This window comes from Tachyglossus aculeatus, chromosome 9 (genome assembly GCF_015852505.1).
Source record: "Tachyglossus aculeatus isolate mTacAcu1 chromosome 9, mTacAcu1.pri, whole genome shotgun sequence".
Lineage (NCBI taxonomy): Eukaryota > Metazoa > Chordata > Mammalia > Monotremata > Tachyglossidae > Tachyglossus > Tachyglossus aculeatus.
Window position 1 is genome coordinate 54,838,592 of NC_052074.1, and position 27,909 is coordinate 54,866,500.

The 27,909-nt window shown below is 42.8% G+C and overlaps 1 protein-coding gene across 1 annotated transcript; it reads left to right on the forward strand.

The window, feature by feature from the left end:
• Positions 1-471: 471 nt before the first annotated feature.
• LOC119932123 (cytochrome b reductase 1) lies at positions 472-16,393 on the forward strand. The gene is made up of 4 exons (XM_038750988.1): positions 472-658; positions 12,284-12,492; positions 15,676-15,830; positions 16,031-16,393. Exons 1-4 carry the CDS (start codon positions 472-474, stop codon positions 16,329-16,331), a joined length of 852 nt encoding a protein of 283 aa, XP_038606916.1. The 3' UTR covers positions 16,332-16,393.
• Positions 16,394-27,909: the final 11,516 nt, after the last annotated feature.

Here is a 27,909-nt window from a genome sequence, read left to right on the forward strand (position 1 = left end):
ACACAGTAAGCGCTCAATAAATACGATTGATGATGATGATGATATCTATTCTATTTATTTTATTTCGCTAGTAAGTTGGGTTTTGTCCTCTGTCTCCCCCTTCTAGACTGTGAGCCCGCTGCTGGGTAGGGACTATATGGTGCCAACTTGGACTTCCCAAGCGCTTAGTCCAGTGCCCTGCACACAGTCAGCGCTCAATAAATACGATTGATGCTGATATCTATTCTATTTATTTTATTTTGCTAGTATGTCGGGTGTTGTTCTCTGTCTCCCCCTTTTAGACTGTGAGCCCGCTGCTGGGTAGGGACTATATGGTGCCAACTTGGACTTCCCAAGCGCTTAGTCCAGTGCCCTGCACCCAGTCAGCGCTCAATAAATCCGATTGATGATGATGATGGGAGGACTGGAGGCCCGCCCCCGGCTCCGCCCCGGCCCCACCCCCGGCCCCAGTTGGCAGGGAGGGCGAGGGCGATGGAGGGGGCTCGGGCTTTCGTGGGCCTGCTGGCCTGGGCGCTGCTGGGGGGTTTCTTGGCCGTGGGCCTCACCCTCGCCTGGGCCCTGCAGTACCGGGAGGGGCTCGGCTGGGACGGCGGCCCCGCCGAGTTCAACTGGCACCCGCTGCTCATCGTCATCGGCCTCGTCTTCCTGCAGGGCAGCGGTACGGGGGGCAAGGGGAGGCCTGGCACCGTTGGCACTGGTTGGCACTGGCAACCTCGGGGCGCCGGGCCGGCTCGGGGGGCCGCCCTGAACCACAGGGCTTCGCTTTCGGAGCGAGACATACGAAGCGCTTAATCAATCAATCAATCAATCAATCGTATTTATTGAGCGCTTACTGTGTGCAGTTCCCCCACCCGCACCGGGGCCCGACCCTCCGCCTCGCCTGAGGGTCGATTGATTGATTGTCCAGTGCTCTGCGCATAGTAAGCGCTCAGTAAATACGATTGATGATGAGGATTGATTTATTTTATTTGTACATATCTATTCTATTTCTTTTTAGACTTTAGACTGTTTTTAGGCCCCTTTTAGACGGTGAGCCCACTGTTGGGTAGGGACTGGCTCTATGTGTTGCCAACTTGTACTTCCCAAGCGCTCTATTTATTTATTTATTTTACTTGTACCTATCTATTCTATTTATTTTATTTTGTTAGGATGCTTGGTTTTGTTCTCTGTCTCCCCCTTTTAGACGGTGAGCCCGCTGTTGGGTAGGGACTGTCTCTGTTTTGCCAACTTGTACTTCCCAAGCGCTCTGTTTATTTATTTTACTTGTACCTATCTATTCTATTTATTTTATTTTGTTAGGATGCTTGGTTTTGTTCTCTGTCTCCCCCTTTTAGACTGTGAGCCCACTGCTGGGCAGGGACTGTCTCTATATGTTGCCAACTTGTACTTTCCAAGCGCGTAGTACAGTGCTCCGCACACAGTAAGCGCTCAGTAAATACGATTGATTGATTGATTGAAGAAGAAGCAGGGTGGCGCAGTGGCGGGAGCCCGGACTTGAGAGTCTGAGGCCGTGGGTTCTAATCTAAGCCTTCCCAGACTGAGCCCCTTCCTTCCTCTCCCCCCTCCATCCCCCCCATCTTACCTCCTTCCCTTCCCCACAGCACCTGTATATATGTTTGTACATATTTATTACTCTATTTATTTTACTTGTACATATCTACTCTATTTACTTTATTTTGTTAGTATGCTTGGTTTTGTTCTCTGTCTCCCCCTTTTAGACGGTGAACCCAAGTGACTTGTCCCAGGTCACACTCTATTTATTTATTTTACTTGTACCTATCTATTCTATTTATTTTATTTTGTTAGGATGTTTGGTTTTGTTCTCTGTTGCCCCCTTTTAGACGGTGAGCCCACTGTTGGGTAGGGACTGGCTCTATGTGTTGCCAACTTGTACTTCCCAAGTGCTCTATTTGTTTATTTATTTTACTTGTACCTATCTATTCTATTTATTTTATTTTGTTAGGATGCTTGGTTTGGTTCTCTGTCTCCCCTTTTAGACTGTGAGCCCACTGTTGGGTAGGGACTGGCTCTATGTGTTCCAACTTGTACTTCCCAAGCGCTCTATTTATTTATTTATTTTACTTGTACCTATCTATTCTATTTATTTTATTTTGTTAGGATGTTTGGTTTTGTTCTCTGTCTCCCCCTTTTAGACGGTGAGCCCACTGTTGGGTAGGGACTGGCTCTATATGTTGCCAACTTGTACTTCCCAAGCGCGTAGTACAGCGCTCTGCACACAGTAAGCGCTCAATAAATACGATTGAAGAAGAAGCAGGGTGGCGCAGTGGCAGGAGCCTGGACTTGGGAGTCCGAGGCCGTGGGTTCTAATCTAAGCCTTCCCAGACTGAGCCCCTTCCTTCCTCTCCCCCTCGTCCCCCTCTCCGTCCCCCACATCTTACCTCCTTCCCTTCCCCACAGCACCTGTATATATGTATATATGTTTGTACATATTTATTACTCTATTTATTTTACTTGTACCTATCTATTCTATTTATTTTATTTTGTTAATATGCTCGGTTTTGTTCTCTGTCTCCCCCTTTTAGACTGTGAGCCCACTGTTGGGTAGGGACTGGCTCTATGTGTTGCCAGCTTGTACTTCGCAAGCGCTTGGTACGGTGCTCTGCACACAGTAAGCGCTCAATAAATATGATTGATTGATTGATTGAAGAAGAAGCAGGGTGGTGCAGTGGCAGGAGCCCGGACTTGGGAGTCCGAGGCCGTGGGTTCTAATCTAAGCCTTCCCAGACTGAGCCCCTTCCTTCCTCTCCCCCTCTCCATCCCCCCCATCTTACCTCCTTCCCTTCCCCACAGCACCTGTATATATGTATATATGTTTGTACATATTTATTACTCTATTTTACTTGTACATATCTATTCTATTTATTTTATTTTGTTAGTATGTTTGGTTTTGTTCTCCGTCTCCCCCTTTTAGACAGTGAACCCACTGTTGGGTAAGGACTGTCTCTATATGTTGCCAACTTGTACTTCCCAAGCGCTTAGTACAGTGCTCTGCACACATTAAGTGCTCAATAAATACGATTGAATGAATGAATGAACTGTATTTATTTTACTTGTACATATTTATTCTGTTTATTTCATTTTGTGAATATGTTTTGTTCTGTTGTCTGTCTCCCCCTTCTAGCTTGTGAGCAAGCTGTTGGGTAGGGACCGTCTCTATATGTTGCCAACTTGTACTTCCCAAGTGCTTAGTACAGTGAACTGCAAACAGTAAGTGCTCAATAAATATGATTGAATGAATGAATAAATACGATTGATTGATTGATCCCGCTCCGCCGCTTGTCAGCCATGTGACTTCGGGCAAGTCATTTCTCTGTGCCTCAGTTACCTCATCTGGAAGAGGGGGATTAAGACTGTGAGCCTGACGTGGGACAACCTGATTACCTTGTATCCCCCCCAGCACTTAGCACATAGTAAGCGCTTAACAAATGTCATCATTATTATTCTCTGGGCCTCAGTGACCTCATCTGTAAAAGGGGGATTACGACTGTGAGCCCCATGTGGGACAACCTGATCACCTTGTATCCCCCCCAGTGCTCAGAACAGTGCTTGGCACATAGTAATCACTTAACAGATGTCATCATTATTATTCTCTGGGCCTCAGTGACCCCATATGTAAAAGGGTGATTAAAAGGGTGAGCCCCATGTGGGACAACCTGATTACCTTACATCAACCCCAGTGCTCAGAACAGTGCTTGGCACATAGTAATCACTTAACAGATGTCATCATTATTATTCTCTGGGCCTCAGTGACCCCATATGTAAAAGGGTGATTAAAAGGGTGAGCCCCATGTGGGACAACCTGATTACCTTACATCAACCCCAGTGCTTAGAACAGTGCTTGGCACATAGTAAGCACTTAACAAATGTCATCATTATTATTCTCTGGGCCTCAGTTACCTCATCCGTAAAAGGGGGATTAAAAGCGTGAACCCCATGTGGGACAACCTGATTACCTTGTATTCATTCAATTGTATTTGTTGAGCGCTTACTGTCTGCAGAGCACTGTACTAAGCACTTGGGAAGTACAAGTCGGCCATATATAGAGACGGTCCCTACCCAACAATGGGCTCACAGTCTAGATCTCCCCCCACCCCCCCCACCGCCAGCGCTTAGAACAGTGCTTGGCTCATAGTACGTGCCCAGCAAACGCCATCATTATTATTCTCCGGGCCTCAGTTACCTCATCTGTAAAAGGGGGATTAAGACTGTGAGGCCCATGGGGACAACCTGATTTCCTTGTATCCCCCCAGCACATAGAACAGTGCTTGGCACATAGTAAGCGCTTAACAAATGCCATCATTCTCACTTGTCTACTTGTTTCGTTGACTGTCTCCCCCGTCCAGCCTGTGAGCCCATTGTTGGGTAGGGACCGTCTCTATATGTTGCCGATTTGTCTATATGTTGCCAGCTTGTACTTCCCATGCGCTTAGTACAGTGCTCTGCACACAGTAAGCCCTCAATAAATACGATTTAATGAATGAATGAAAGAAGATGATGCCCGCATGGGTCGGTGCCCCTCTCTCAGAGCCTGGGCCGTCCTATCGCTCCTTCTGGAGGGGCCGCTGGCGCAGGAGTCAGCGCAGTGTGGGGACCTCTCCCCCACTTCCTCCGCCTCCAGTACGGCTTCCTGAACTTCCTGGACACCTTAAGCGACCCCACCACTGCACAAGTGTAAGCGCGCCTTTGGTCTGCACACCTCCCTGGTGGGGTCCAAAGAGTTATTAGAAAGCCATTAGTCCAGGCCGGGGAAACTTCCGATTTAATTATTCCCTTGGAATTCTTCAGCCCAGCCCCACTGGAGCTCAAAGGACACACAGCAAGGGTGATTCTCCGTCGCCTTAACTGGTAATTGTTTCTTTCCAGCCCTGACTCATTGGTGGGGAAGTTTTCAGAGCTTCCTGTTAGGCTATGGTGACTTGTGGTTCAAACAGGCCCTGGCAGCCTGGAGGTTTCTCGTTAGGAGTTATCCGTGATTTCTGGGAATAATAACGATGGAATTTGTTAAGCGCTTACTCTGTGCCAAGCACCGAGAACTGAAATTGCACTGGCTTTGCTTGCTTCCAAGTTCTGCAAGTCCCGAAGCTGGGTCTTTCAGACACTAGAGGAAGCAGGTTATTTTCATTGGTGGTGCTTTCTGGCATCGGTTGTCAGTTCTGTATATCATTTGTTTCCGTGTCTGGAAGGAAAATAAAATGTGGGCCTGTGATACCCGTAATGCCAGATTCGTAACTCCTGCCCAAGAAGAGGCAGTTGGTTGAATTTAACAGCGACTCGATTTACAAAGAATGGTGGAAGCACGGATAAAGCCACAAAAACAACATGTTCAGGAACTAGTAGTTCCCAGGCAACAGAGGGGAAATTTTTCGGATAATCTTGTTCATCTAAGGATTGCACCTTTAGGAAACATTATTCAGCAGCATGGCCTAATGGAAAAAGCACAGGCTTGGGAGTCATTTATTCATTCGTTCAATTGTATTTATTGAACGCTTACTATGTGCAGAGCCCTGTACTAAGCACTTGGGAGAGTACAATATAGTAATGAACAAACACATTCCCTGCCCATAAAGTCAGAGGTCCTGGGTTCTAATCCCAGCTCTGCCACTTGTCTGCTGTGTGACCTTGGGCAAGTCACTTCACTTCTCTGTGCCTCAGTTCCCTCAACTGCAAAATGGGGATCAATACCCTCTAGACTATAAGCTCATTAGTGGGCAGGGAATGTGTCTGCTTATTGTTGTACTGTACTCTCCCAAATGCTTAGTACAGTGCTCTTTTAGACTGTGAGCCCACTGTTGGGTAGGGACTGTCTCTATATGTTGCCAATTTGTACTTCCCAAGCGCTTAGTACAGTGCTCTGCACATAGTAAGCGCTCAATAAATACGATTGATGATGATGATGATGATGATGATGCTCTGCACACAGTAAGCACTCAGTAAATGTGATTGAATGAATGACTACCTCATCTGCAAAATGGGCATTCCATACATGGGGCTAACAGTCTATTGTGAGCCCCATGTCAGACCTGATCATCTTGTATCTAGAGCTTAGTACAGTGCCTGACACATAGTATGTGCTTAACAAATACTAAAATTATCATTGTTATCATTATTATTATTCAGCTTATTCCTGTATGGGGAGAGAAATACATCCCCTTGTAAAAAAAGCTCACTGAGGTTACCTCAAAGTCCAGCAACACTGATGTGAGTCATCTCTGAATTTAATACTACCATAGGACTTTTATTTACTCTGTAAATTCTTACAGTGTTCATTCAGGTTTCTGCTGTCATAGGTATCTGCTGCTACCAGACTATGTACTGTAGCAGAAAAGTAATTTTGGATATGGAGAGTGGAAGAAACACCCCAGGATTGGCTACCACTTTGTATTACACAGAAATGGAAGTTCAGATTTCCAGCAGCGCACCATGAGACTGGGGGCAAAAGTTATGAGCCACAGTTTTCACAGAGGTAAAATGGGGCTGCTGATAACACTTGCTCCTGGAAGGGGCTCTGGATTCAAAATTATGTAAATTCAGAGCACAATTTAGGTTGCTTTTATTTGTCCCAGGAAACCAGTATCGTATAAAAGACATACACATACTTCATTCTCGACAAGTCCAGCTCCAGTGTTGAATTCACAGGAGCACACATGCTGCAGCGTGTGAAGCGGTGTGGCTCAGTGGAAAGAGCATGGGCTTTGGAGTCAGAGGTCATGGGTTCAAATCCCGGCTCCGCCAATTGTCAGCTGTGTGACTTCGGGCAAGTCACTTAACTTCTCTGGGTCTCAGTTACCTCATCTGTAAAATGGGGATTAAGACTGTGAGTCCCCGTGGGACAACCTGATCACCTTGTAACCTCCCCAGTGCTTAGAACAGTGCTTTGCACATAGTAAGCGCTTAATAAGTGCCATTATTATTATTATGCTGTCAGTGGTGCCACAGTGGCCTAAAAGTCAGTGCACCACCCTAGGCATATTGGAGATTCCTAGTTCAAAAACCCCGGGGAGAACAGTAAGATAGACTGTAATGTGTAAATTAAATTAGTTCAATTCTAAAACAATATGAACATGTGGTATTTAGTTCTGGTATTGGCCATGTGCCATATATTGCGGATGCTTAAGTAGAGCTAAGATAATCAGATCATACACAATATTTACCCCGTATGGGGCTACTTCCAAAGTAGTGTCTAGGTAGTTTGGGAGTGGAAAGAGGTCAGCAAACAGTTTGCAGTTGCAGGTCCCAGAAGGTGATAAGGGAAGGGTTCATTTTTTGAGAACTATTTGGACCTATCATTCAGAGGATGGTGTTTTCCTATTCATTCAGTCATATTTTTTGAGCGCTTACTGTGTGCAGAGCACTGTACCAAGCGCTTGGAAAGTACAATTCGGCAAAAATAGAGACAATCCCTACTTCCCAACAACAGGCTTCCTGTTGTTTGTCCCTGCTGTGAGCAAAGCAGAGGAAAATAGGCTTGAGCTGCACTGCTTCCTGGGAGTGAGTGCCAAGGGAAATTGTGGCCTGAAATATCCCAAACTAACTGCACTACTGGAAAGAGACTTCCAAAACTCACTGGACTGGAATGTGTGAAACTTGATTCCACAACCCCGACCCTAGGTCTGGTCTTTTCATCACGCTACCCGCTCTGCCTCCCAGCCATCTAGTACCCTCAGAGTTCACTTTGCCTATCAGAAGGTAAAGGGAAGGGCAAAGAGGGGCACGAGGCTCATTATAATTTAACCCAAGTTGATTCTGCAGAGGTGTACACTTCAGGGAAACTAGAAACACTATACTATGCAGGATTTTTTTGGGGGGGAGAATGAAGTGGTAAAGTGGCGGTTGGAAAGAGCTGTTTAATGAATTCCAAAATATATTACAAATAGTTCAGAAGAGAGAATGATGATAACTCTTAAGACCGGCAGAAAACCAGTAGTGCAAAGCAATGAGAGCTAATAAGGGGAAGACAAAATGATACAAAGCTGCAAATGTAAAAGCTTAAGGAGGAGCGTGCCCTAGAGGAAAGAGCACGGGCCTGGAAGACCTGGGTTCTAATCCTGGTCGGAACTTGCCTACTTTGTGACCTTGAGCAAGTCCCTTAACTTCTCTGTGCTTCAGTTTCCTCATCTGTAAAATGGGGATTCAGTAACTGTTCCCTCTCCCCCTTAGATTGTGAGACCCATGTGGAAAAGGGACTGTGCCCAATCAGCATATACTTTATCTACTACAAATTGAGGTGTGAGAGACAGAGATATTCTGAGACCTAAAGAAATTAGAAAAAGCAACCCTTCAAGAAATACATAATATAACCTGTGATGCAAAATGGACTTTGGAAGGAATTTTGTGACAAGAGACTCTAAAAAGATAAAATGAATTGTCCTCAAGAAACTGATATGGCTACAAAAAAATATGAAAAACCTTTGAACCTGAAAAAAAGTCCACAGAGAGGCCTCAGCCACAGTTGAGAAATCAATAAATTCCTCCTTTCCATGTAAATTTCTATGGCTGCAGGTCAAGAGATGGAAGAGAATCATGTCAAAAGTAAACTTTTAATTAACTCACGGTTGTGTGTGCATCTAACTCAATTAGTCAGGCACACCGTCTTCATTTCTCCTTGGGGAGGTCTTATCTTGGATGCCTTGTATTGTCCCACACCCTGGGGAGTTTTCATGTCAGTTTTTTATTTCCCTAAATCAGACGCAACTATGTTTTTGAACCGATTAGAGGTATTTAAGTTGTGGGAGTGGGGCACTTATTCTAGGTTTTCTGCTTTCTCTGCTGCTTGTTGCTGCTTTCCAGATTCTAACGGTTTTGCCTTGTAATCAATCAAAGGTATTTATTGAGTACCATCCAGTTCCTTGTCCCCCATCACACGTGGCCTGTTATGCCTGTGGGAAGCAGAGTGGGTAGGGGAATGGGTTAAACTCCTCTAGACTGTCAGCTCGTTGTGGGCAGGGAATGTGTCTACCACCTCTGTTATATTCTACTCTTCCAAGCGCTTAGAACAGTGCTCTGTACATAGTAAACACTCTATAAATACAATTGATTGATTGATTAATAAGTGATATGGGATATCAGAATTGCAAAATTCAATCAAAAATATTTAAAAATTAGGCTTCCCAATACTTTTTTCTTATGGTTTTAATAAAATTCAAGGGTAATGCCAAGGTTATGGGCTTGTGACACAGGGAGGATAGTGGTGCTGTCAACAGTGAAAGGATCGTTACAGGGAGGATAGGGTCTGGGTGGAAAGATAAGTAGTTCTGTTTAGACATGTTAAGTTTGAGGTGTCAGCGGGACATCCAAGTAGAGATGTCCTGAAGGGATTTAGAGTTATTTTTAACTACTTTAAAGACCCTCATCTTATTATTGAAACAAAATGTACATACCGTGTGGACCTGCTGTCATGCCCTAGCTTCCTACTGGTTAAGAGGATTAATTCAAAGATTTGGAGGTTTGATTTCTGAAAGACTGACATGACTTGTCTCCTGATTCCTGCAGCAGCAAGCTTCCTCCCAATCAATCAACAAGTGGTATTTATTGAGCGCTTAATGTGTGTAGAGCACTGTACTACATGCTGAAAAGCACATAAAAAAGAACATAATGGTCTGACAGTTGGGTCATACTGATGCTCCAACCATCCCAATATTGTTTGTTACAGTGGCTCCAAAGGTTATTTGGAAGAAGGAGTTTGATAGTGTCCTCATGATTAAGGACATACCTTTGGTCATCCCCCACACTTTGCCCTCTAATAAACCATGAATCTATCTAAACCTTTCTTGAACCTATTGTTGGCAGTTATTGTGACTGGCTAGATTTGGAAAGAATTGAAACACGGCATTTTTCTAAAGCGTTTCCATGATTTTGGAGGATATTGGTACACTGAATTTTGGGGTGATGGGTGAGAGATGGATAAGCGAAGGCCAGAGTAGAATTTTATACCTTGAACAGTAAATGGACCAAGCTTTGAATATTCAGCTGTAGCTCATTATTTTTCCCTAGAAAATTACACTGTCAAAATGATTGGCACAGATATTCTAGCTATTTTTCAGCTCTTCATGCTAATATGCCGTACAATTACCTACTTTTTTTTACCTTTAAAGGTGAAGTTTTCATTTTTAAAGAAAAGACTTTAAAAGAAACATTTACTAGTATCCACATTTTAACTTTTCTCTGAAAATAACTTCTTATTCTAACTCTTGTTTTAATTACAGAACAAGTAGCCGTTATGTACCATTTCTCCTAACTTCAGTATTTATATTACCACTTTCTGTCCACTGGCCAGCAAACACAGCTTCCAAGAAATTCAAAGCCAAAAAAATGAAAAATACTCAAATTCAGCTCTCCAGGCAATTTTTACCATTTTCTTGGAATAGCTCTTGGTCTGAGCCATGTGGTTTGACTTGTTTTGGACAACTGAAATTTCCCTTTCTTGTGATGCCCTTGTATTGGCTGTAGGAAATGCATACTTTTAAAAAACACTGTGAACCTTAGTCTGTCAAGCTGCTAACCAGTGAAGGTATAGCATCTTGACAATAAACCTGGTCTATTTTATGCCATGCTTACTCAGTATCATTGCACAGCATGTGGAGGAACATACACATTCTGCATTGCACACAGAGTTCCCTTTGTGAAAATTCTGTAACTTTTGGCATGCCATGGATCCAAGGGGGGAAAAAGTCTCATGAATTGGGCCTTAAGGTAATTTGTCATTCATGAGTAGTTTTTCTGCAGACATGCTCACTGACTATTTTCTTTCTGGGCTTTCACTGGTAGAGCAGACATAACACTGCTTTTCAGGTTTGAGCAACTACACAAGACTCCCCAAAGAGGAAGTCCTCTGGGAAAATGTCATTTTATGGGCCAGTCTGACTGAAAGTTTCCAACTCTTCAATGATGACTCACAGTGAGAGGCATTGCACAATTACTTCTGCAAATTTCAAAAATCTAAGAAATAACATAAAATTTATGGACATTTTCCTTTTGGCTTGGCTAGGACCCACGCACTCTGTCTGAACGGGGACTTGGGTTAAGATTTTCAACATTTTGTTGCTTTACAGAATAGATCAAAGTGTTTTTATGGGTTAACAGCACAATCTATTGTTTGGCTCAAGGGTTTGGTCTTTTTTGTACCAAACGTTTTTGTTGGCATACTTTTCTCCAATTCTAAATGTCAGCTGTTTCATTTCTAAATAACTTTCTCCTCCTCATCTCCTACACGCTGCTCTGGAGATGGATCTGCACTGAAGTGTCTGGTGGGTTTTTCTCGTACTGCGAACAGTGTTTATAATCGTGCTTTTGTTCTACCTGCAGCACAGGTCCAAATGCCAGCTCTCATTTTCTGTTTCGAGTCCAGTGGCATAGCTGGCAATGCCGAGAGGAAGGGTTTGTATATTCAGGAATATAATTTAATTCATTTCAGAATGTGTATAAAATTGCCAGTTGGATACAGTAAAAGGAAGCCTTTTTATGCCCCTGGGGGAAAGAAAAAGTGGCAAATTCTCCCTCACCCAGCAGTGGAACAAGTGTTACATGAGCCTTGGGGCAATTTCCTCATCAGGATACAGCAGTTGGTGTAGGAGGGAGGATGGGGATGAGAGTGGGGTTTAAGATGCGTACAACTCATAGTCCCAAGCATTAGGCTGGCAACTCCCAATGCATATTTCCAAATCTGCAGTCCAGCTGTGCTCAGAGCTCTGAGGCAAAAGTTTTCCCCAGGATAGAGGAGCGTCAGTTCCCGTGGGGCAGTGATGTGGCCTCATCGACGACTCCTCCCACCGAGTACCTTGGTCCACAGAACCTGAGACACTTTCCTCACCCTCAGGTTCCCAGGGGCTGGGCCCTGCCTCACAGGTGTGGGGCAGGTCGAACCAGAAGCCATATAGGAGCTGGCAAAACACCATCATAGCATTGCAGACACTAGGAAAGTTGTGCCTGTTAGACTACGGACAGCTACGGTGACTATTTGTCCCGCTCTATACTGGGTAAACCAATGGACTATCCTTTCCAATTCCTTCCCAACTCTATGGTTCCCTCTATTTTTTAAATGTCAACTCAAATATGGTGGTGAAGAGAAACTTGTTTTTCATTTAAATATCGCTTGATAAGCTCATGTTACGCTAGCTGATATTGAAATCAAGTTTTACTCAAATTATCTAAAGAGCCCAATTTTTCAATAGTTGCGTATCAGTGGGAATGTGTGTGGGAACTGTAAGCAGGCCGTTGACTTCCTATTGATCCTTAAATAAATTCTGTCTTTTCTCTCTTTTCCCAGCTATTATTGTATACAGACTGCCCTGGACCTGGAAATGCAGCAAACTCCTGATGAAACTCATCCATGCTGGGTTACATACCGTAGCGATGATTCTTGCACTTATTTCTCTGGTAGCAGTTTTTGATTTCCATAACTCCAAGAACATTCCTAACATGTACAGTCTGCACAGCTGGATTGGGCTGACTGCTGTAATACTTTACGTCTCGCAGGTCAGAGTCCTCACCGTATTTACAGATGTAATAATAAATGTCAAAGAGGCGATTTGGATGCCACAAACCTGTTGTGATCCTGTATTTAAAAATTATATTGGAACCCACTATTCCCTTTATATCTAGTCCCCATTATTATGCTGTTCTTTTATTGCTCTTTTAATGCTAGTATTTCTTACAGCTGTTGATATAGTGCTGTAAAATTTACCTTGGCTTAGCTTTCCCACGGCTTTTGAAGTATTTTGACTGACTTGAATCGAGTGATTGAGCCCATTTCAAGTTAGCATCAGATGATAGATGTATTTAGCATTCCTAATGATAGCAGTCTAGCTTGTTAATTCAGGGTGCATTTTTGCTAAACAAAGTTGATCGATCAATCAGTAGTATTTATTGGGTGCTTGCTGTGGACAGAGCACTGTAATAATTGTTTGGGGGACCCAGTACAGACCAAATACCATTACATGATCTCTGCTCACAAGAGCTTACAGTCTAGAGGCAGTGAAAGATAATACTTAGAAAATTAAGTATTACATATGTTCACATAAACGTTAATTCAAAATTGTACATTATTGGTGCAGGTTTACTTTGGTATCTGATCATATAACTGCATTATGGTCATCGCTGTTTTTTAATATATTCATATTGTTTTTGTTAATTTTTTTTTAATTTTGGGAATGGGTGAATGCAGTTTATATTCATTCTTGTGGGTGTGTAGTCTTCATTAAGTGAGCCCGTTGTTGGGTAGGGACCGTCTCTATATGTTGCCAACTTGTCCTTCCCAAGCGCTTAGTACAGTGCTCTGCCCACGGTAAGCGCTCAATAAATACGATTGAATGAATGAATGAAGTGCTCTGCAAATGCCAAATGCAAAATGTTCCTGGAATTTTTTAAGAGGATTAAACAAGGAGTCCCCGTGTTACAATCCAGAGTTTCAACTTGGCATGGCAACCACTAGTTCTCCCATGATCTGTGACTAGATTCCCTCAAGCCCCTGGAGCTACCTCAGTGATGCTTAGAGAAGCAGCGTGGCTCAGTGGAAAGAGCCTGGCCTTGGGAGCCCAAGGTCATGAGTTCTAATCCTGGCTCTGCCATTTGTTAGCTGTGTGACTTTGGGCAAGTCATTTCACTTCTCTGTGCCTCAGTTCCCTCATCTGTAAAATGGGGATTAAGATTGTGAGCCTCACGTGGTACAACCTGATCACCTTGTATCCTCCCCAGCGCTTAAAACAGTGCTTGGCACATAGTAAGCGCTTAACAAATACCAACATTATTATAATTATTCTGTAGTTCCTTCTTCCCCTACCTTCCCAAATTAATTGTCACTCATAGTAGTGACATAGTAGCACCACAGTACTTTCAGTGAAAATTTTTACTATTCCTTACGCCACAAGTTAGGTACAAAAGAGTTAAGCGATTTGTCCAGAGACCAAAGCAAACTGGAAAAAGACCCAATTAGAACTTGGATCACCTTCCTCCCCCATTTCCAATCTCACTTGTTCTGCCCTTAAAACCCCCAGAGGAACTCATGAAAGGAAATTGGAGAAAATAAAAAATAGCATAAAGGTGAGGTGGGGGGGCAAGGACACAGGAAAGGATGGACTGGGAATTGCCTGAGAACTGGAAGAGGAAATAATAGGGGGCCATGATGGGGCATCTCTGGCAAAATTCCTGGAACTCTCCAATTTCAGTTTGTGGATGTTCTACCCTTCACCTGCTTTGGCTCTGCTTGGTTTTGTTATTTGTCCCTTTCTGTTTGCCTTTTTTTTCCCTGAAAGATCCTGTGTTCCTCTTAGTACCCATAGTGCATGGTGCCCGTAACACCATTTGTTTCCTTAGCTTTTCTATTCCTCCCTTTTGTCTTGCTCACCTTTTTGGCGACTTATCCCGCACAATGGGTAGTAACAATATATGACTGTTCAGAAATGCATTCATATTAAAGGTCTGGCAGTCAATGATCAGACCCAGATAAAAGCAAACCAGATTCAAAAGAAAGCCTGTTCTTAAGCTATAAGAATCAAAGAAAGGAGAAACCAAGCTCTCTGAAATAGCACTAGTCTCCCTCTGGTCCACATGATGGGGTGGATGAGAAGGACCCCAATAAAGTTTCAATGTTTCTATCTGCAAACATACAAAAGGAATCTGCCTTGCCAGAGAACAGAGGTAATGCAACTGATTGTGCTCTTTCATGCCATCAGTTTATAAGCTTATTTGGAGGTGTGAATGATTTTGTGCTTCTTTCTCTACCCCAGCTGCCCCTTTTTTCCACCTAGGCTAGGGTGAGCTGTAAGTGGGCCACAGGACTTACTTTCCCCATTCCTTCTCCTTTGCTCATTCCCTTGTCTCCCAATCCAGCTCTCCTCTTCCTGCCTATCCTCCTAAATAGATCAAAAATCTGAGAGACCCATCTAACCAAACCATCTCTCTAAAAGTCCGTTAAAACAGGAGCCACCCAAGTGGATGTTGAAATGGCTCCAGACCAGGCTCTTCCAAATCTGTGCCTCTTTTTCAGGAATGTGGGGCCCAGTAAATAAGAATAATGGTATTTGTTAAGCACTTACTATGTGCCAAGCACTGTTCGAAGCACTGGAGCACTGTTCTAAGCACTGGAATGGCATGCTGAAAATGGTGTGGTAATAATAAAATAACTGTAGTATTTGTTAAGCACGTATTGTGTGCCAGGCACTGTGCCAAGTGTTGTGGGCGATACAAGCTAATCAGGTTGGACACAGTTCCTGTCCCACATGGGGCCCACAGTCATAATCCCCATTTTACAGATGAGGGTACTGAGGCCAGAGAAGTTAAGTGACTTGCCCAAGGTCATCCAGCAGTGATGGAGTGTTGGAAAACAATGGGCTATTTAAATGATGCCCTACTGAAACTGCTTTTAATTATGCCACAACTCTTTTTCTATCGCCTGTTGTCCTTAAGGAATGATGCAAAATATAAAATCTGTGATATGCTGAGCTTGTAAGTGATGTAAGCACTTAGTACAGTGCTCTGCACATAGTAAGCGCTCAATAAATACGATTGATGATGATGATGTATGTTTATGTAGCTGGTTTCATTACCAAATACCATTCAAATTTCATGTGCAACCAGAGTTTGTCAATACAGTAATCAGTCTGGAGTTTTGAACCAAAGAAATCAAAGAGAAATTTAACTGCTCTTATGTCTTGTGTTTAGCTCCTTATAGGTCTATTTGTGTTTCTGCTTCCATTTGCTCCTCCTTCTCTTCGAGCACTTCTCATGCCATTTCACATTTATTCCGGTCTTCTCATCTTCGGAACAGTGATTGCAACAGCACTTATGGGATTGACGGAGAAACTGATCTTTTCATTGTAAGTACATGAGGCTTTTTTTTTTTTCATTTCACCTTTTGGTTTTGATGAAAAATATTGGTTCTTAAGATTGTGTAATTTTAGGGGAAACTGTCCAGATGCAAGTGTTTGGTTTTTGGTTTTTAGGCTGTGTGTTCAACATGTTGATCCACACCGTGCATCGTGCTACTTGTCATCATTTCCTTTTTTTTTCATTTTAGGAAAAACCCCGCATATAGTACATCCCCACCAGAAGGTATTTTAGCCAATGTCCTTGGCATTCTGATTCTGGTCTTTGGTGCTCTCATTTTCTGGATAGTCACCAGACCCCAGTGGCAACGTCCTAAGGAACCAAGTTCGAAACTTCTTCATTCAAGTGGAAGCACACCAGAGGGTGCGGAATGCTCTATGGTAACGGACTGCAGCAATACGGACAAGACTGATGTGGAGTTCAACAGCGAAGCGGCCACGAGAAAACGAAATCTTAATCTTGATGAGGCTGGACAGAGGTCTACCATGTAAAGAATAGTACTGAGTAGCTGGAGCCATGTGGTCCTGTCAATAAAAGCTACTGCTCCAGGTCAGCTCTTTCTGTTCTGTTTTAAACTATCAAGATATATGTAGAGGCTTTCTGTTTTCAGGGTAGACCACAGAAGGGTTACTCTTTGTTGGCCTATTTCAATTACCATACTCTTCCAGGTACCACTGGGTGGTGGTTTACTTGGCAATACTTCTGTTGCCTGGCTCTGCTTCTAGCTAAATGCCTGGGGCAGGGGGGTGGGAAGGGGAAGGGAGGGACAGGGAGGACTATTTTATGGCTAGTGTCTGCAAAGTCGGGGTTTTGGGTTTCCATTGTTTGTAGCGAAAACCTGTAGACCAGTAATGCCTGATGGGTCCTCCCTTCAGGGGCCAAGTATGAACTTAGAAGCAATAGTCCTTCCAGCAGCACTTAATTTGTACAGGTTTATCCTGGCACCTCTCCCTGGGTCTGAGCGATCTCTTCTTAGAAGCCTTGAAAGGAGTGAGTAGGTGGATGGGCGCGTAGTTGGAGCTTGAAAAGCTGAAGTTTCAATACTTTCTCCACTCCCACACTGCTCCAAGGCTTCTAACTGCAATCCCATCTCAGACTAGGATTCAAACATGTTTGCAACAGATACCGAAACTCTGACCTCTGGCAAACTCTGGCACCGTTAATCCCAGCCCACCAGATAGAGCGGATTCTCCCTAAAATTAAGATGAGAACCCAACGTACACTAGACAGTACCACCTGGCTTTTTAAATGGAAAATTTGGCCACGTACAGAGCAACGGTGCTGAAACTGTCGCAACAACATCCCGTGAAGCCGGATGAAGTTTTAACTGAAATTCAACAAACAGCAACCCAATTAATTCCCTCCCCTACAACATGAAGCCTTTAAACTGAAAATCTACCAATAGCATATAGATTAATAACCCTGATTAAAACAGTGTATCAAGTAGTACCTTTTATGGCTTTTGTTAAGCGCTTGCTATGTGCTGTACTAAGTGCCGGAGTAGTTACAAGCTAATCAGGTTGGACGCAGTCCATGTCCCACGCAAGGTTCACAGTCTTAATACCCAATTTACAAATGAAGTAACGGGCACAGAGAAGTGAAGTGACTTTCCCAAGGTCTTGAAACAGATATGTGACAGACCCAGGATTAGAACCCAGGTCCTTCTGATTCCCAGGCCTGTGTTTTGTGGAAGATCCTGTTTGTGACCAGGACTTACAAACTTATCTGACCCAGAAAGGACTTCAGTAATGTGAATAAAATCACATTGAAATAATGAGTTGTTCAATCTTTTCTTTAAAGACTCAAAGCCTGCAATCTGTACCAAAAAGAGAGTATTGCTGGCCAGAGGTCACTTCAGGCCTGTGCCAGCCCACTCCCAAGTATCCATTACTCTGGATTACTCCATTACTCCATCATCAGGACCTACTGCGCAGTCTCCACTCCTTGACTGATCTGTCTGAACCTTCTCAGAACGTAAAATATTCCAAGGAATTTGGTGCCAGGAAGAGAGGCTGGACCTTGACATTCCACGACTGTCAAACTTCCATAGTTTATTTGTGGGACTGTTTTTTTTTTTTAAGTATCTTTGTTTTAGCTCTAAAGACTCAGCACCTGAAAGGGAGGAAGAGAGGTGTTTAAGGGCCGGGTCTTAATTCAGGTTCTAGTTATATTTATCCCTGGGTTTTAAAGTAGCATGCCCTAAGATCACAGGCCTGGAAATCAGAGAAGACTTGGGTTCTAATCCTGGCTCTGTCATTTATCTGCTGTGTGACCCTGAACAAGTTACTTAACTTCCCTGTCCCTGTATCATCTACAAAATAGGGATTAACTCCTACTCAGACCGTGAGCTCCGTGTAAATACAGGGATTGTGTCCACTGCTTACACTTAACAAGCACCATCATTATGATAATTTTTAGTATTATAAGTAGGTTTGGGAAAAGCCTGGGGAGAGTCAAGGAAAGTCAGAGCACTCTAGTTATGTTTAAAGTTGAAATTTCAAATTGTGGTAAGCACTAGCACATGGTCATATAGGCTTCTTATTTTTTGCTTTAATGTTATAGATATGGTATGTGATTAATAAAGGGTATTTTGGGATGAAAATGGGATTCAACATACAGAGAAAATACAATGGCTTGACACCTCCCTGGAAATAGGAGAGGACTATTGTCCCGCACATGCTCAGAGTGGCTTTTGGCTTAACTAGAGTCCTTGCCTTGAGCAATGTACTATTCAGTAAGATAGATTATCTTTGCTACATTTTTTCAGGAAGTTCAATAAATTCATTCCTTAGTATGTAATCTGGATCTGAAACCACATATCAGATTCAGTCTACACACACATATAGGGTGTGTTAATGTAGCGGATATATAATATTGCATATGCTTGTGTCCAACATATTCACATACAGCAATCCCTTCTTTCCACTTTGCAAACCTAAAATCTCTCGAAATCTAGTAGGTCCAGTCTGCCATAAAGGGTGTAAATGGTAGTGGATAACTAGAATACAGGCCTCTTATGAAAGGGAATGACCATTTCTTTTTATAAAAACCAACCAAATGTTGCTAGAGAAAAATTAACGATTTGTCTTTAAAATAAGTAAATGACTTTCTAAGGTGTCTCACTCAGCCTTGGTGATTTTTAAAAAATCTTCTTTGTTATCCTGTCTTAACTCAGGATAATTTTGAAATGTGACATTGCATTATTTTCTTTCCTTTCTTATCCAACACTGTAAAAAAACAATCCATAGTGAAATCTATCTAGCAAATCTTTTTATTTCAGATTAAAATTTTTTCAATTGGCTTTTTAAAAAATTTAAAAAATTGGCTTTTGTACTAATAATTGCACCTCTGTTTTTCAAAGGTCTAAGTCTATTTCTTCCCCTCTCACTCCCATTATATAATCTGCTTCAAAGAATGGGGGAGGAGAAAGTTTGGTATCAATTCCAAAAAAATGATGGGCAGCACCCCAAGTAATTATAGCTTATACCACCTGGAGAGCTGGCCTGGCTGGGCTCACCCCATAATCTGTTTCTGGAAAAGAAAACCTTATTTGAACACCAGCTTCAGAGACAAATGCTGGAAGAGACATTGCTTAGAATAGCTCTGTTAAGAAATTTAAATTCATATTACACTTTTACATTAATGTTCTTAAATGTGGCCAAGTTCCAACTTCGTATCTCTTAAGTATTTGAGAACCTTCCTGAGGCCTTTCTTCTACTTGTGTGGTTCCGTGGGGCTATACTGTTTAGAACGGTATCAAACCATGCAAAAATGACAAAGAAAGCAATCACATGGTTAAATAACCGCTGACAAGCAGTTTTGGGTTTCCGAAATAAGAAATGAAAGTGTGCGTGTCATTCTTTTTTAAGCCCTTCCCCCTGCTGAACTGGAAATGTCAACATAGAAGGGCGTGTTCAGAGCTGATTTGGGGGAGTCTACTCTCTCCTGCCTCAAAGATCACACTGAGAAAAAAAATTAAGAATGGAAAAATGGGTTTAGAGAATCCAGGGGTAATTTTCCAGGTTTTATTTTTGAAAGGTGCAGAGGCAAAAGTCAAATTTAAATTTCAAAGGTTTCCAGTGTTTATTTTAGCTTTTATTCTTCCCGTATCTATCTGGTATTTTTTAAAAAAACAAACAGAAAAATATCTGTTTTCTGGTGTTTGCAAATGGCAAATGAATGTTAGGCGTCACGGTTACCACTGGGCATAGATAAACAGCCGGTGAGTGGATAAGTCTGCAGAGCAGTGGGAATGGCGTGTTAGAGAGAGATTAGCTTAAAATACAAGAAATGGGTGTTGGAAGGACAAAATGAGTTCAGTAAAATAAGGGCCCTATACAAATTCCTTACTCACTTAGCTTGGGTTTGTTAGAGGGTCCAGTAAAGTGTTTCCTCCTGTCAGTCTCATTCTCCTCATTATAGTAATCGAGCTTGCTGGACTTATATGACTATTTATGGCAGTGACTGGAATGTAAATAAACTCCTTTTTATAAATAGGAGTCTAATAGGAAAAGGAGCAGGACACTTCGAACTTTACAGTCCATTTTCAATCAATCAGCAGTATTTCTTGAGCCTTTATTCTGTGCAAAGCACTTGGGGGAGAACAACAGAGTTAGTAGACGAGATTTCTGCCCTCAAAGTATTCGGAATCTAATAGGGAAGACAGACACAAAATAAGCATTCATGGCCTGGTGGAAGGAGCACAGGCCTGGAGTCAGAGGCCCTGGGTTCTAATCCCAGCTCTTCCACTTGCCTGCTGTGTGACTTTAGGCAAGTCACTTCACTTCTCTGTGCCTCAGTGGCCTCATCTATAATGCTGTGACCCCCATGTGGGTCATGGACTGTGTCCAACCTGATTAGCTTGTATCTACCCCAGTTCTTTGTACAGTGCCTGGCACTTAAGTGAGCACCTAACAAATACCATAAAAAAATACAAGTTTTTCTTCCTCATGCTGCAGTGTCCCAGCATCCTAGTGGCTTAGCCTGGGAAAGGAGGCTGGGAAGAGAGAGTGAAAGAAAGGCAAAGAAGCTGGGACCATTCCAGTGTCAGATGGGAGGGAAAGAATAAAAAACAATAGAAATGACTAAAATACAAAATCTGGGAGTTTTGTGCAGCTAATATAAATTTTTAAATGGGAAATATGATACTTCTAATAGTTAAAAAATACCTTCGTATTTGGTTTCTAGTTTAAAAGAATACTTTACCTCAGCATATTTATAAAATTTTATATGATCTGAATATTTTATAATTTGTAGAAAAATGTCCTGCCTATTTTTCCTGACTTGCTTTCATGGAGAAATAAAGATATTTTCAAAGCTTTCAGTTCTTGGTTTAGTTCAGTTCTCCATAGCCTATCAGAAGGCTATGACACAGTTGCGTGACTTCATCAGTCCACATTTGGTGGCAGCCAAAAAGGCCAACAGAAGGCTGGATTACTGTCTGGAAGGGCATAGAAAACGACAAAACAATGTAAGCTTTAGGTGGACAAAGAGATGCGGATGCAAATGGGTCCTGCACAATAATAATTAAAAAATCACCTATGCAATGCACTACCCAATGTGCGCTCAATAAATACCACTGATTGCTGCCCCTTGCCTGGTTATTTGCTCATTGCACTCCATGCCCCACTGGGAACATGACTGGTAGGGAAAACAGTGCAAATGGCTCTTTACAAGTTACTAGCACTAAAAATCAAACCCTGTTTCTCCCTTCCTCTTACACTGTGAGCCCCACATGGGACAGGAACTGTATCTGATGTGGTTATCTTCTAACTAACCCGGGGCTTAGGCCAGAGCTTGGAACACAGTAAGTACTTAACAAATATCATAATTATAATTATTATTATTATGATTTCTTCACCCAGGTCTCAGGACTGAGTTCCATCTGTTCCTGACGGGACACTCCATCAATCAATCAATTAATCATATTTATTGAGCACTGGCAGAGGAAGAGCCCACGAAAGAGACTGAGCAGCCAGAAATATAGGAGGACAGTGTCAGTGAAGCCGAGGTTGGATTCCAGGAGAAGGGGCTGGTCGGCAGTATTGAAGGCAGCTGAGAGGTCGAGGAGGAATAGGGTGGAGTAGAGACCATTGGATTTGGTCTCCAAAGTGCTCTACTTTAAAAATATGACAAAGGAGCTAGTTTTTAACCAATCTTCATCTAGTAAGGGTTTTTAAAGTCTTGGCACTCTAGCTGAGTCTGTGTGTAGGGGCATGGGGGTGGTACAGCTCATAAAGAGCACAATGTCCCTGCCTTCCAGGAGCTTACAATCTGTTTTAGACAACATAGGCACAGACAACTGGAATAATGAGCAGGACTTTGAAACCAATGTATTTTTTTCTCCAGCTTTGGTTTTCAAAAATCTGTAATTGTCCTCATTTTCTCCCCAAACAGCATTCTTCATCCTTCACAATACCTCACTGTTTTGCCAGGGGCTGCTGTGGATGAGTGAGGTATTGTTTTGCCACACTTTGCTTCACCCATCTCTGTTACTAAAACTTTCATCACTGTAGAGCACCTAGCAATTCTGCTGTTCTCACTTCTCATTGACCCTCTTCTGGACCCCAGGGCAGCAGAGGGGCCAACACCAGTAAGAAAAGCAGTAGTGGTATAAGGTAGGTAGTGGTACCATATAATAAGAGAGAGTCGGTATAGCATTTGGAGTTCCTTATATATCACTACTACCACACCACCCTGTAAAATCTTTCCCAATCTGTGAATCAAAGAAAATCTGTGAAGATGGCAGTCCTCCTTTAAGCTAATCAATTAATCCATCCATCAATAGTGTCAAATGCCTATAGTGTGTCCTATGTACTTGGGCCTATCCAATAAAATCCATTTACATGATCCTGAAGAATTCAGGGTCCAGGCAGTAGGAGCTAATGGTGTATATAAGATGTATATAAATGGTATGGAGTGGGGGTGGTGGGAGTTGGGAGCACCTAAGTGCAGGTGGTGGCAGTCGGGGGAATATAAAATGGGAAGGTTAGAAATTAACAGGGGAAGGTCTTTTGGAGGAGGTGTCATTTCAGAAGGACTTTGATGATGGGAAAGCTGTCATCTGTTGGAAATTAAGTGGGAGGGAGTTCCAGGCAGGGGGTAAGGCTTGAGCAAGAAGTCAGGCTGTGGGAGAGAGGAGATCAAGGTAGAATAGTTTAAAAGGAATGCAGAATGCAAGCTGGGGTGGAGAAGAGAGTGGTTAAATGGGAGAGAGCTGAGTACCTTAATCTAATGGCAACCCAAGTCTGAGTTTCGTGCTTACGTGGTGGATGCTGCAACCGAAAGAGAGGAGCTTAAAATTAATAAACCCGTGCTTCCCGGAATGCCACATAAAATGGATGAGGTCACAAATTATTTTAACAAGCATAGGGGAGACAAGCCAAAACCGACCGAGGTTGGTTGCGCTGTTGTTCCATAAAAAAGATTAAAATCAATCTTTGCCACAAAACCACAGTGATTTGGAAAAGACTACTCTCATGCTTCTCAGCGGTGATGTAAATTCTGCCAAAGCAACCTACCCAAGTTTGGGAGGCTCCCCACTGGAAGAAAGGACTTATCATAGGCAGTCAGGGAAATTTCTCCTTCTTGGGCATGCAGTCTGGCTCCACACCTGCCCTCCTCTCACTAGGTCTATTTTTAGGGTAGCCAGTCTTCTGGTTTAACAATGGGAAGTCTAATAATAATAATAATGATGGCATTTATTAAGCACTTACTATGTGCAATGCACTGTTCTAAGTACTGGGGAGGTTACAAGGTGATCAGGTTGTCCCACAGGGGGCTCATAGTCTTAATCCCCATTTTACAGATGAGGGAACTGAGGCACAGAGAAGTGAAGTGACTTACCCAAAGTCACACAGCTGACAATTGGCAGGGATTTGAACCCATGACCTCTGACTCCAAAGCCCAGGCTTTTCCCACTGAGCCACACTGCTTCTCTAGAGAAGAAGTATGGTCCAGTGGATAGTGCATGGGCCTGTGAGTTAGAAGGACTTGGACCTGGGTTCTAATCCTTGGCTCCACCACTTGTCTGCTGTGTGACCTTGGGCAAGTGACTTAACTTCTCTGTGCCTCAGTTACCTCACCTGTAAAATGGGGACTAAGATTGTGAGCCTCACGCGGAACATGGACTATGTCCAATCTGATTAGCTTGAATCTACCCCAGCACTTAGTACGGTGCCTGGCACATAGTAAGCACTTAACAAATACCGTAAAAAAGCCTTGTTTTCAGCTGGTTTGTCTCTGTCTGGCACCAGTGTGAACCCAGAGACTTTTATGTCATTTTTTCTTTTCGGCACCATGGTTCCCCTTGCCACTGCTTCTGTGGCTGAGTTCCGTGGCTCAGACGCATTGACAGAGTCCAGGCAAACCCAGGAGGAGGATGCGAAAGTTCTGGGAGCAAGGGGACTCGGGAGTCCCCTTGGAGAGATGGTCTTCAAAATCCTGCCTGTTCTTCCACCACAACACTTCCAGAATTCCCCGCTTCCTCATCATCCAAATGGCCACCATTCTAATCTATGCACTAGTCACATCATCATCATCATCATCAATCATATTTATTGAGCGCTTACTATGTGCAGAGCACTGTACTAAGCACTTGGGAAGTACAAATTGGCAACATATAGAGACAGTCCCTACCCAACAGTGGGCTCACAGTCTAAAAGGTGGGCTCACAGTCTAAAAGTGGGCTCACATCCCAACTTGACTGCTCCTAGCCTCTCTGTATCCAGCCTCTCCCCTCTCCAATCCATACTTGACACTGTTACATGGATCATCTTTCTAAAATTCTGCAGGTATGTATCTTCACCCCTCCTCCAAAACCTCCAATGGGTACTCATTTCTCTCCCCATCAAGCAGAAACTCCTAATAATAATAATCATCATCATTGATGGTATTTGTTAAGCATTTACTATGTGCCAAGCACTGTTCATCAGCTTTAAGGCACTCAATCAATTCTCATCCTCCTCCTTATCCACTCACTTCTCCCACTACATCCCAGCTCACATGCTTCGTTGCCCTCCAGAAATTTTTTTTCATCTGTGAGTCCCCTGAGGGAGGGACCGTGGCCTAGGATCATGTCTATTTTCCACGTGAGTATTCTTTCCCAATGCTGTGTACAATGCTCTACACACAGTAAGCAGTTATTAAACACTTAGCCCACTGTTGGGTAGGGACTGTCTCTATGTGTTGCCAATTTGTACTTCCCAAGTGCTTAGTACAGTGCTCTGCACATAGTAAGCACTCAATAAATATGATTGATGATTATTTATAGTCTCAGCTTCCAGCACAAGTCCTGACACTATAGCCCAGGTCCTAGGGCTGTGCCCCAGGGCATCTTGGCACAAATTGAGCCCTGCTTAATGGGATGAGAGTGCAGGGAAGCTGAGTCTGACCAGTTCAGTTTAATGCCACCCAGGACATAATTAACTCTCCTTTGGGCCTGGTAGTATTAGACCATTATTTTTCCCAGAAGACAATTAGTTTTCCCAACTGAAAACAAAATGATCACAATTCTGATATAGAAATGGATAATGATATTTTGAACTTGCCTTTTAATGAACATGAAGCCATTCTGTAGCTCAGTTTACATCTTTAAACATGGAGCATATAGTTTTAATTCAAAGTAGCCTTCTTCCCACCTTAGAATAGCGATTACAGTCCAAATCATACTTTCTATATATTCATGAATGTAAGAAGGGATTTATTTTTGTTAAAGGTCCCCCCACCCCGAGTCCAAGGTCTTGAGCAGCAGTCCCTAAAAACTCCTAAAGCCAAGGTGCCCTCTCAAGTTAGATGGCTCGTACAACAATAATAATAATAGTATTTGTTAAGTGCTTACTGTGTGCCAAGCACTGTTCTAAGCATTGGGGTAGATACAAGGTTATCAGGTTGGATGCAGTCCCTGTCCCACGCGGGGCTCACATTCTTAATCCCCATTTTACAGGTGAGGTAACTGAGGCCCAGAGAAGTGAAGTGACTTGTCCAAAGTCACACAGCAGACAAGTGACCTTCCCAGACTGAGCCCCTTCCTTCCTCTCCCCCTCATCCCCCTCTCCATCCCCCCATCTTACCTCCTTCCCTTCCCCACAGCACCTGTATATATGTATATATGTTTGTACATATTTATTACTCTATTTATTTTACTTGTACATATCTATTCTATTTATTTTATTTTGTTAGTACGTTTGGTTTTGTTCTCTGTCTCCCCCTTTAAGACTGTGAGCCCACTGTTGGGTAGGGACTGTCTCTATATGTTGCCAATTTGTACTTCCCAAGCGCTTAGTACAGTGCTCTGCACATAGTAAGCGCTCAATAAATACGATTGATTGATTGATTGATTGAAGTGACGGAGCTGGGATTAGAACCGAGGTCCTTCTGACTCCAGGCCTGTGTTCTATCGACTAAACCATGCTGCCTGTCCAAGGTTTTGTGTTGGGAGAGCGAGTGACACTTTCGTGCCTCTATATCTTAACATGGATACAGCTGCCTGCTTGATGGGAAGTGTTTAAGCCTTTTCCTGCAGTTCCCAGAGCCGAGCAGCTTGGAAGTAGATGATGGGAGCAGCATCCTACACTCCCAGCCTGTGGTGGTCTCTCAGGCTTGTTGGGTGGCATACTGGACTGGTGCACACAGTCCAATGTCTTCCCAGTTGCACCCCATGACTTTGAACGGATCTTAAAATAATAAGACTAAATTACTGTTTGTCAATTCTTGGGTTTGAGGGAAAAGACCTTAAGAAAAGTGGAGTTGGGATTATTTTAAAAAACAAAAATATCATCAATAGTATATATTGAGCGCTTACTGTGTGCAGAGCACTGTATAGAGGATAGAGGATGGTTTGGTTCCAGTCAGACACCATCATTAATTATAAGGAAAATGAGTTGAGAATTTCCAAGAAGCTTCCAATTTCTTCTCAGTAAACCAATGGGGTAAGACTCAAAGTAAACTAATAGTTTACCAAAGCCTGATTTTTTTATTACGCAGGTCTCAAGGAACCTAATACTTAGGTGCTAAGCACCGAGAGGGGCTAGAAGGCTCTGATTTCCGTGAAATTTTAACTTCAGTTACCTTTGAGGACATAGAAATGATCTTACCTAGAGGTGAGTCCTGGCTCAGTGGAAAGAGCCCGGGCTTTGGAGTCAGAGGTCATGGGTTCGAATCCCAGCTCTAGCCAATTGTCAGCTGTGTGACTTTGGGCAAGTCACTTCACTTCTCTGTGCCTCAGTTACCTCATCTGTAAAATGGGGATGAAGACTGTGAGCCCCCCGTGGGACAACCTGATCTCCTTGTAACCTCCCCAGCGCTTAGAACAGTGTTTTGCACATAATAAGCGCTTAATAAATGCCATTATTATTATTATTATTATTATTATTGTTACTACCCACCAATATTCCAATGACCCAGTATGCTACGGCTTTAGGATGGTGTTTGTTTTAGTCATTTATGTTCTCGGTATACAGGAATCAGAAAAACAGATTTAGTTCTTGGAACTCATGACTGAATCGGCGTATTGGCTAAATAAGATGTGTAAATGGGGAAAAATGGAAGTTACACAATAACAATAATAATTATGGTATTTTTAAGTGCTTATGTGCCAAGCACTGCACTAAGCGCTGGGGTAGATACAAGATAATCAGGTTGGACCCAATCCCTGTCCCACATAGAGTTTACTGTCTTAATCCCCATTTTACAGATGAGGAAACGGAGACACAGAGAAGTTAAGTGACTTGCCCAAGGTCAAACAGCAGACTAGTGACGGAGTCAGGATTAGAACCCAAATCTTCTGAGTCCCAGTCCCATGCTCTATCACAAGTGATTGACTTTCTTTGGAGATAGAAAAGATTACTAATTGCAGAACGTATCTGAATTTCCCTTAATAAAAAAAAAAAAAACTATGCAAGTTACTGCTATATCTTTACACTGGTACAAATTCTAAACTCTAAGAATTACGATTATTGAAAGTTAAAAATTCTACAGGATTTAGATGTAATTTTCTCATGTAGATAGTGCTGAGTGTCAGATGAACGTATCGAACTTGATGAAATGACAGACTACAGACTTGAATATGAG